The sequence below is a fragment of the Saccostrea echinata genome, unplaced genomic scaffold (assembly GCF_033153115.1).
Source record: "Saccostrea echinata isolate AGI-Se365-2 ecotype Australia unplaced genomic scaffold, CSIRO_AGI_Sech_v1 ptg000015l, whole genome shotgun sequence".
In the NCBI taxonomy this organism is placed as follows: Eukaryota; Metazoa; Mollusca; class Bivalvia; order Ostreida; family Ostreidae; genus Saccostrea; species Saccostrea echinata.
In genome coordinates, this window is record NW_026889764.1 from 11,413,591 (window position 1) to 11,423,805 (window position 10,215).

General features: G+C 32.7%; 2 protein-coding genes across 2 annotated transcripts; both read right to left on the bottom strand.

Moving 5' to 3' along the window:
* Positions 1 to 3,108: 3,108 nt before the first annotated feature.
* LOC133187529 (uncharacterized) lies at positions 3,109 to 5,702 on the bottom strand. Its single transcript, XM_061322933.1, has 2 exons — positions 5,423 to 5,702; positions 3,109 to 3,612 (listed from the first exon to the last, which is right to left on the bottom strand). Exons 1-2 carry the CDS (start codon positions 5,661 to 5,663, stop codon positions 3,215 to 3,217), a joined length of 639 nt encoding a protein of 212 aa, XP_061178917.1. The 5' UTR covers positions 5,664 to 5,702; the 3' UTR covers positions 3,109 to 3,214.
* Positions 5,703 to 8,666: 2,964 nt separating this feature from the next.
* Positions 8,667 to 10,215, bottom strand: LOC133187616 (uncharacterized). The gene is made up of 2 exons (XM_061323036.1): positions 9,908 to 10,215; positions 8,667 to 9,184 (listed from the first exon to the last, which is right to left on the bottom strand). Exons 1-2 carry the CDS (start codon positions 10,191 to 10,193, stop codon positions 8,739 to 8,741), a joined length of 732 nt encoding a protein of 243 aa, XP_061179020.1. The 5' UTR covers positions 10,194 to 10,215; the 3' UTR covers positions 8,667 to 8,738.

A 10,215-nucleotide genomic window follows, 5' to 3' on the forward strand; every position in this document is an offset into this window, starting at 1 on the left:
ACTTAATTATAAATGAAACCGCACATGATGAAATAAAAACAGAATTGGTAAGTTAAAAAATATATTTATCTTATTTTGTTAATTATTATGAATTTTGGAAAAGTAACACACCTGAACTTCTGTTGAATTTTCATACATGCCCTTACTGCATATTTTGTTTTTTAAAAAATCAATCTCCAACACCTGGTCGGATACGGATGTTTTATGATAGGCATGAAAACATCCAACTGACTCAAGCACAATACTTTATATTCAATTTTAAGCACACCCGTGGTAAAGGCTACGGTGAGCTTTTTCTGAACGAAATTTGTCCATTGTCGTTGTCGTCGTCGCTGTCGTTATTTTGTAAACTTTTCACCTCTCTTCATCTTCTTAAGAGCCACCTGTCCAATGCAATAAAACTTAGCAAAGAGTCGGCAAAAATATGGTAGGGTCATTTAAAAATCTTCCTCTCAAGAAATATACTAAACCAGGCAAGATGAATCTCATTACGACGAAGAATAGATTTAAATCTGTGAAAATCATTATCCCTTTGGGTAGGATGGGGCCACAAGGGGATAATAGTTTAACATCTGGATTTACGGAAGGAAACAAGAATCACCGGGTAACATAATGTTTTATTTTTATTCTTAAAACTTTATGGCCAAAAATGTGGGAAACGGTCAGAAGATTGTCTTAGTAACTGTGCACCAGGATAAGTTCCCAAATTACTCAACTGTGTTATGTGTGACGTCACGTAGGGAAATTGGCAGAAAGCCAAAAACACGTGCAGAGTGATGATGACGACGGACGGCCATACCACCAGATACTCTGGATGTATACGCATAGTTTTCTGCTATTTACAGTCAATTTGAATATGATGCATTCATTGAAAGACTGGCAGTTCATTGTAAATATTTCCACCATGATCTTTTCGTTTGAGAGTTACCCTCCGCCCGTACCGACCTTACGTCAAAGCAGGCCTATGGTTATTCATCTTGCCACTTGCATAATTGGCATATAACAAGCATTGAAACTGCAGTTAAAACAGTAGGCAATTATAATCGGCACATTCATTCAGAAACTGGACGAAACCGAGAGCGAAAGATTATTTTTCCAGCTCGTATGTTTTTGGAGTTCCTATCAAACGTGTGCATTGTATTGCTTATTTTCCAGCATAGTTACCCTGGTCCCATGTTGCCAGAGTTTGTCAAGACTTTCTAGTAATCAATATCGCTAACTTACACAACTGGCCACCGTCCGGCTTTGAACAGTAGGGAAAGAGGGCTTTGGAATGCCCCTGCTACTCTCGACAAACTAGAGACTACCTTGTTGAAAGAGTGTTATGGCATCCCCATGAGGAGGATGAATGTCCTAATGAACTCCATGCACAAGAGAAGCAGGGCTTTGACGGATGCGTGAGAGAGGCATACGAGATACTGATAGGTCTGTCGATGTCATTTTGGGGAGTACTGTCCATACTCTGGTAGTTTAGATTCAAATTGGTTTAAATCAAGACCCTTTGGCAACGGATGGGGCTCAATATTCGATTTATCTATTCAATTGGAAGATGTAAGAGAGAATTATTTCAATTTAACGAAGCACAGGAATGGTAGGATTGGTCATATTAACGTCTAGGCCTCCTCAGGTAGATGTGTAGATTCTTTTCAAATAGAGACCCCAAGAGGTAGATGGAGGCAACAAAAGAGCAACAATTTTTTTTTACAATATACATATAGGAAAATTTATTTAAAATCTTCTTCTCAAGAACAGGAAAGCCATTATAAGTCATATTAATATGCTAGCATGCTCAGGTACTGCAGATTCAAATTTCAAATCATAGTCAAATTCAGATTGTTCAAATCATGGCCCCCGAGTAAGAAGGGACAGCAATAAGAATTAAATTTTTACACTGGAAAAGATACAGATGTATATTAAGAAATCTTCTTCATAACAGGATGGCCTGGACTATTAATTTTTTTTGAAATGGAAGTATCCCCAGATAGTTCAAATTTTAACTTTTTAAAAATCTTGGCACACAGTATGGGGCCACATCTCATTTGGATTTGGTGCAAAAGTTGGATCAGAGACTGCTGAGCTCACAGACTTGAGATGCTGCAAAGATTTTTTTTGTAGGAATACGTAGAAAGAAATCTTCACATCAATATCATCATAGCCACGATTTGTCATATTAACATTCAAAAATGCTCAGTTCATACAGATTCAAGTGTATTGAAATCATGGCCGCGGGGAGAAGGGTGGGGCCACAATAAGGAATGTAAATAGGAAAAAATCTTTTAGAAGCTTCTTGTTAAGAACAAGTTGTTTATTTTGATATTCATCGTAAACAATGGCTATCATATGCAACAACAAGGAATTGCAATTATTACTTATACAAATGAATTCTATTCACAAGGCATGTACTGTGAAGCATTTCGGGACTCCTACGTTTTACAGCTATGTTACAATACATAATGTATGTCAAACACCTAAGTGGGCATAATCTGATACCATGATACAAAAAAAAACAAACCAAAATACCATAAAAAATTATATTGATCTTAAAATATGATATTGCAAAAATCAGACAATTTACCATATCGAGAAGTCACTGATGATGTAATAAGTGATGTAATAGTTTCAGCTATTCTCAAAATGGAGTACAACTTGCAATAAAAATTTGAAGTTGCAAACTTTATTATGAACACAAAGTAATATGTTATATAATCTGGAAATTTTTTTAAGATTATGATTAAATGACATTCTGTCGTTATAGTTTCCAAGATAAAGATCGGATATTTCCAAAACTAACCAAATTCAAAGAATGTTAATGTTAATAAACATGTAATTGTATTAATTAAATTTAACATTATAATACTTGCTTTGCAAAAAAAAAAATATGCCGGATTCCTTATAAAAATCCATCAATTTAATTATTATATAAATTATTTTTCATCATTCGCAATTGCAATGCCATCGATACGTATTTGACCTATATCAACATTAAGAGTAGTACTCTTATACTTTGTGACTGCAACGGAGAAAAAGGACGATTTCATGTTTCAGAAAACAATAACTAGCGATTGCAAGAAGGAACAATAAAAATATGAAATACAAATCAAATGATAATGAAAGTACACTCACTTTATTTTTGCATTTATTTCCAAACAAAAAAATGTCGTAAATATTTTCTTACAAAACTATGCATGCATTATTCATTTGTATGTCTTGAATCTTAATTGATAATGAACCCAGAGAAAGAAGTTCTTCCATATTCATTACTTCTAATCATTCCCTTTCCAACACCTGGTCGGGTACGTATAAATACTGCATCGCCCTTTGTCACTTTTACAATGGCATTTCCAGTGACGGTATTCCAACCGCAGTAAGCGTATGTACTACCAAGCACATCCTTATTAACAATCAATTCACTTGTGTACGCTTCACCGCACTCAACACGTGTCACCCAGGTAAACGAATAAAGACCGTCCTTCGGTGCCGTAAAGATGCCAGTGTACTGGTTGTATGCATTGTCAAAATTTGTTTTAATGATGTCATAAACAATTGTGTGTTGACCACCAGGATTTGTAAGGTCACTCGACACATACGCATAAAATCCATATCCAGATTTTTCTACAAGAGAAGAGGAGGTAATACATAGTTGATTTTCCAAACACCTTACAATTTTTTTTTATTTTGAAAAACATTTCAATAGAAAAATGGATTTTTAAAAAAAGGGAAAAATATTTAAATACTCATGATAACAAGATGTGTTTGTGAAACACTGATGCCTCCGTATGGCAACTTATAGCAAAGATTAAACTTTCTCAAATGCAAATCAAATATTTTGGTACCCAATGTAAGTTCTTGTCTCGAATATACCTGTAAAATATGAAAGACCTACCAGCAACCATTTAAAAGATATGGAGAAGGTTAAAAATTTTCAAAGGTAAGTCAAACATCAAGGTCAAATGGTCGAAATTAATGGTGCCCAAGAAAAGGCCTTCTCACAAGAAACACCATGTAGAATAGGAAAGCTCTAGCACCAACCGTTCAAAGATATAGCAAAGTTTATCAAAAGTAGGTCAAACTCCAAGGTCAAGGTCAAAAGGTCAAAGTAATTGATATCCAAAGTAAGGTCTTGTCACAAGGATAACATATGTGAAGAATGAAAGCCGTAGCACCAACTGTTCAAAAGTAATGGCCAAGGTTAATGTTATCCAAAAATAGGTCAAACTCAAAGGTCAAGGTCAAAGTTGTTGGCATCCAAAGGAAGGTCTTGTCAAAAGGATTACATGTGTGATGTATGATAGCCCTAGCACCAACCGTTCAAAAGTTATGGTCAAGGTTAAAGTTTTTCAAATGTTGGCCAAACTACTAGGTCAGGGTCAAAGGGTCAAAGTTGCTGGTTTCCAAATTTAAAGAAGGACTTGTCACAAAGATTACACATGTGAAGGATGAAAGCCCTCACTACAACCGTTCAAAAGTTATGGACAAGGCTAAAGTTTTTCAAAAGTACATCAAACTCCTAGGTCAAGGTCAAAGGGTCAAAGTTGTTGGTATCCAAAGGAAGGTCTTGTCACAGGAATTGCACTGTGAAGAATGAAAGCCCTAACTTTTTAAAAGTTATGGCAAAGGTTAAAGTTGGGTAAAATCTTGTAAAACTGGTTCAAACTCCAAGGTCAAGTCAAACGGTCAAATATGATGGTACCCAAAGAAAGGCTTTGTCACAAGAAATACACATGTGAAATATGAAAGCCATAGCTCCAACCAGTCAAAAGTTATGGGCAATGATAAATTTTTTGCGGACAAACAGACAAACAGATAAACAAACAGATAGACAGACGGACGGACAGGGCAAAAACTATATACCCCCGAATCTTCGATACGGGGGCATAAAAAACCAATAAAACTTGTTTATATTTCAGTTTACATCTGATATGACAAAATGCAGTAAGTAAATGAAAAATTCAAAATATGAACGAAAACAAATGTAATGTTGTACAAACAAATGAAGTATTATGGAACGGATCTCAATTAATTAGACATCGATTTTTTCCTGTTTTAATATTCATAATTTCTATGTGCTGTAATATAACAAAACAATTGAGGCATATATGTAAGTTTCAAAATACGCAAAAAAATCTTAAACATTAAATGATGCCTTGTATAATCTTTAATAACTTTAACACATTGTTTCATTCATTTAAAAAAATATATAGGCATTTTTAAATATTTTTAAGAAGATTGCTGTGGTCAGAATGATTTAACGTGATACATGTGTATTCCTGTCTGTAAAATGAAAACCGTAGTACTAAAATAAAAACAGCAAAAGCACAGACAAACAAACAAACAAACAAACAAAACAAAACAAAACAAAAACGAAAAGAAAACAAAACACAAACAAACGAAAGAACAAAAAAAAAAAAAAAAAAATTCTTACTTTGTAAAATGTCTCCTTTATTTTCTTGGGATGATTCTCCTGGTTTTTCTCCCTCAGTTTTTAGATTTGAAATCTCATTTGTCAAGAGACGCAACTTCTTTTCAATTTCAAGTCGAATCATAGTTTCTTTATACAACTGATCGATAGCATTTCTTAGCAGCAATTTATCCTTTGATGGTTCAGTCAATGAACTTGAATTATTGCCATTAGGTAAAATGTTTCCGAAAGCCATACAGACCATTAATCCATAAAGGATAATTACATGTATTTCTATCGCTTTTGGTATGGACTTCATTTCAGCTATCTAATTGTAGTTAGATTACATGGACGTACAGAAAATGTATCGCTTGCAAAACAAGAGCTGATATATTTTTCAACAGTCACGTGCACATTTTCAGCAACATCTGTTTAATATCTGATGGGTATTAAAACTAGAATTGTTTATATCAGACTGTTTACATAATGTCAAACTCAACAGGTTTTGCTATCTCAAACAGATTCAGTTCTTTAATCAGGTTTTACGGAAAGGTTGAAAGTACAAAACCAAATTAAGGGAAAAGTACATTCGAAATGATTTATTAACGAAAAAGTACTCCCCTTGACAGCAAGGAAAGGCTAGAAATCGTAGAAAGCGACGACCCATTTTACCATACAGAGTATAAAAAGAGGATTTGTTTTTACAAATCCAAATACATGTATAACCAAAAATATGTATTTATTTTTCATTTAATAATACAAAGCTTAACATGATTTTCATGTTTGTAAAAGCAGTTAATATGGGTTGAAACAAACGATGCGTGTTTTGCGATAGAAATTGCGACATATAACAAAAAATTACTAAAATGCAATATATATATATATATATATATATATATATATATATATATATATATATATATATATATATATATATATATATATATATATATATATATATATATATATATATATATATATATATATATATGGTATAAACAAAAGTGAGCAGTATTGCCCCTAAACCATTATATGAACAGTTTTGCGTGTGTGCATTGTATATATAAATATGTTTATTTATATGGAATAATTTATTTTACATTATTTAGAGTCCAAATATATGTATCATTTGATTACTTTTGCAACTCTCGCAATCTTTTCAGATGTTTTTCGCGCAATTTTGATTCATGACGTTGTCTTTCTATTGTATGTACATTGTGACGTCATAATACGTTGTTCAACATTAGTTGCTTTGCATTTAAATAAAGACGACTGATATATATATATACTAGCATGATCTTTATTAACATTTATGCCTTCTTGGGCTGCAAAATTTTACACCCTTGCATTTTTACACCCCCTTAATCGAAATTTCGGGGCGCATAGTTTTTGCTCGGTTCGTCCGTCTGTCTATCTGTCTGTCTTTTTGTCTGCCCGCAAAAACTGTAAGCTTGCCCATAAATTTTGTTCGTTTGGAGCTAAGGCTTTTGCACTTTACATGTGTATGCCTTGTGACACGACCTTTCCTTGGGTACCAACATATTTGACCTCTTGACTTTTGGAGTTTGACCCACTTTGCAAAACTTTACCAAACTTTAACATTGGTCATAACTTATGAAAGGTGTATGATAAGGCTTTCATACTTCACATTTGTATTCTTTGTTATAAGTTCTTTCCTTGGGTATAATGTTTTTGACATTTTTACCTTTAAATGGTTTTTCTAGGGCTTTTATATTTCACACATGTTTTCTTTATGACAAGGATTTTCTCTGGGTAATAACAATTTTGACCTTTTTTGACCTGATTTTTGCCTACTTTTGAAAAAAAAAATTAACCTTGGCCATAATTTCGAATGGTTGGTGCTAGGGCTTTCATATTTCACATGCGTATTTCCTGTGACAAGACCTTCCCTTGGGTACCAACAATTTTGATCTTTTGAGCTGGACCTACTTTTGAAAACTTTTACTTTGACCATAATTTCTGAATGGTTGATGCAGGGGCATTTATTTTTCAAGGGTGTGTTGCATTTCAAAGGTGTGTTCCTTGTGACAAGACCTTTCTTTTAATACCAACAATTTTGACCTTTTGACCATGGACTTGGAGTTTGACATGGAGAAACTGTAACTTTCGCCATGAGCTACCAGGGGCATCAGTGTTTCACACATCTTGTTATGTCTGTTTCTGTTCTACAGGAATGCGTTTTATTTACATTGTCCAATTACAGCACGCTATGTATGCATGTTATTTCTCAGCTGTTTCCAGCTGTTTAAATACATAATAATGATAAATTTTGCAGGTGTTTTTCATCCCTGAAGCATCACATGATAGTATGCTTGTAAATTATTTCACTCTCAATCTTACTGCCATGACAATCAATATCTAGTCGGTCTGGCAATATATTCGTGATGCTGCGTCATCCATATGCACTTCTCACAACATAAACACACGCATTCTAACCTTGTGACTGAAAACTTTTTAAAACAAACCTTTATTTTATTAAGATTTTTTTTCTTTCTATTCATAATTAAGCAGCTCTAAAGTAATATAGCATTAACTTTAATGTATTCTTATCAATAGCGTGTAGGCTATTTTTCGTCAACATTTCCACCACGTGTAGAGAAATATAATTTAATTCTTCATTAATAATGACATGTAAAAGAAATATTGTTCCATTTAGATTGTGTGCAGTAAAAAAATGGTTAGTGCTGTTAAGATCTCAGGAACAACATAAATCTTTTACATCTTCAGGAATTTACCTGTAAAGGTTTGTCAAGGGTGTTTAAAAGAATAATTGTTGTATAATTAAATATATTGGTCTAATTATACCCATTAAGTACTTCGAAGATGAAGCAGTTGGGCTGAAATAAGAAAGAAGACCATTGCAATTTGTAGCCTCAACTTGAGCTTCAATTTGAAAATAGTAATACACATGATCAAAGAGCATCATATGTCTAATAGCCAGGTAATCCAATCATAGGTAACAAATATGTTGACATTAATTCGCAAGACTAATACTGACTGAACATTCAAAATGAATGAAAAGATATGTAAAAATAAAAATTATCATTGCAATTCCGTCGGTACGTATTTGATCTATATCATCATTAAAAGTAGTACTCTTATACTTTGTGACTGCAACGGAGAAAAAGGATGATTTCATAAGTTTCAGAAAACAATAACTTTGCGATTGCAAGAAGGAACAATAAAAATATGAAATACAAATCAAATGATAATGAAAGTACACTCACTTTATTTTTGCATTTATTTCCAAACAAAAAAAATGTCGTAAATATTTTCTTACAAAACTATGCATGCATTATTCTTTTGTATGTCTTGAATCTTAATTGATCATGAACCCAGAGAAAGAAGTTCTTCCATATTCATTACTTCTAATCATTCCCTTTCCAACACCTGGTCGGGTACGTATAAATACTGCATCGCCCTTTGTCACTTTTACAATGGCATTTCCAGTGACGGTATTCCAACCGCAGTAAGCATATGTACTACCAAGCACATCTTTGTTGACAATTAGTTCACTAGTGTACGCTTCACTGCACTGAACGCGTGTTACCCAGGTAAACGAATAAAGACCGTCCTTTGGTACCGTAAAGATTCCCGTGTACTGGTTGTATGCATTGTCAAAATTTGTTTTAATGTCGTCATAAACAATTGTGTGTTGACCACCAGGATTTGTAAGGTCACTGGACACATATGCATAAAATCCATATCCAAATTTTTCTACAAGAGAAGGGAAAGTAATACATACATGTTTTTCTAAATAATTACCTAATGATTTTTTTTTTTAAAAATATTGTAATGGAAAAATGATTGTTTCAAAAAAGTACAAATATTTAAATACACTAGCTCTAAGCATATGATTAAAAACCCAATAAAGCTTAATTATCTATACTTCAGTTTACATCCAATATGAAAATGCAGTATTGTTAATGTTAAATTAAAAAAAATCAATGAAATCAAATTATTAAAAAAATACATCAAGAAATGATATTAATCCCCCCCCCCCCCCCGTTTTAATATCCATAATTTCTATGTGCTATAATATAAGAAAAACATTGAGTAATATATGCCAGTTTCAATATACACAAAAAGAATTTTAAACATTAAATAATGCCTTGCATAATATTATAACCTTTAACACATTGTTTCATTCATTTCCGGCATTTTAAATACCTTTAAGAAGATACTAGCTTTGGCTAGAATTAGATAATTTGATAAATTGCTGTCTGGAAAATGAAAACTCATCTGCTTAAAGAATTGCAAAACAACAACAACAACAACAACAACAACAATCCAACCAATAAACAAACAAACAAAAACAAAACAAAAATCCCCTAAAATACCAAAACCTCAAAAATAAATAAACAAATAAATAAAATGAAATGAAATTAAAAAAAAATAAATAGAAAAAAATATAAATAAATACAAATAAATACATAAATAAACGAACGATCCAAAGAAAAAAAAACAAACAAACAAAAAAAATCTTACTTTGTAAAATGTCTCCTTTATTTTCTTGGGTAGATGGTCCATTGTGTTCTCCTTCAGTTTTAAGATTTGAAATCTCATTTGTCAAGAGACGTAACTTCTTTTCAATTTCAAGCCGAATCATAGTTTCTTTATACAACTGATCGATAGCATTTCTTAGCAATTTATCCTTTGATGGTTCAGTCAAAGAACTTGAATTATCACCATTAGGTAAAACGTTTCCGAAAGCCATACAGACCATTAATCCAAAAAGGATAATTATTTCTATCGCTTTTGGTATGAACTTCATTTCAGTTGTCTAATTGTAGTAA

What these genes read in the sequence shown, in the direction of transcription:
- LOC133187529 (XM_061322933.1), bottom strand. Translation starts at nt 5,663, where the DNA reads ATGGTCTGTATGGCTTTCGGAAACATTTTACCTAATGGCAATAATTCA. An exon ending in TAAAGGAGACATTTTACAAA is followed by an intron (nt 3,613 to 5,422) that starts GTAAGAATTTTT and finishes CTTCTCTTGTAG; the next exon opens with AAAAATCTGGATATGGATTT.
- LOC133187616 (XM_061323036.1), bottom strand. Translation starts at nt 10,193, where the DNA reads ATGAAGTTCATACCAAAAGCGATAGAAATAATTATCCTTTTTGGATTA. An exon ending in TAAAGGAGACATTTTACAAA is followed by an intron (nt 9,185 to 9,907) that starts GTAAGATTTTTT and finishes AAAAATCATTAG; the next exon opens with GTAATTATTTAGAAAAACAT.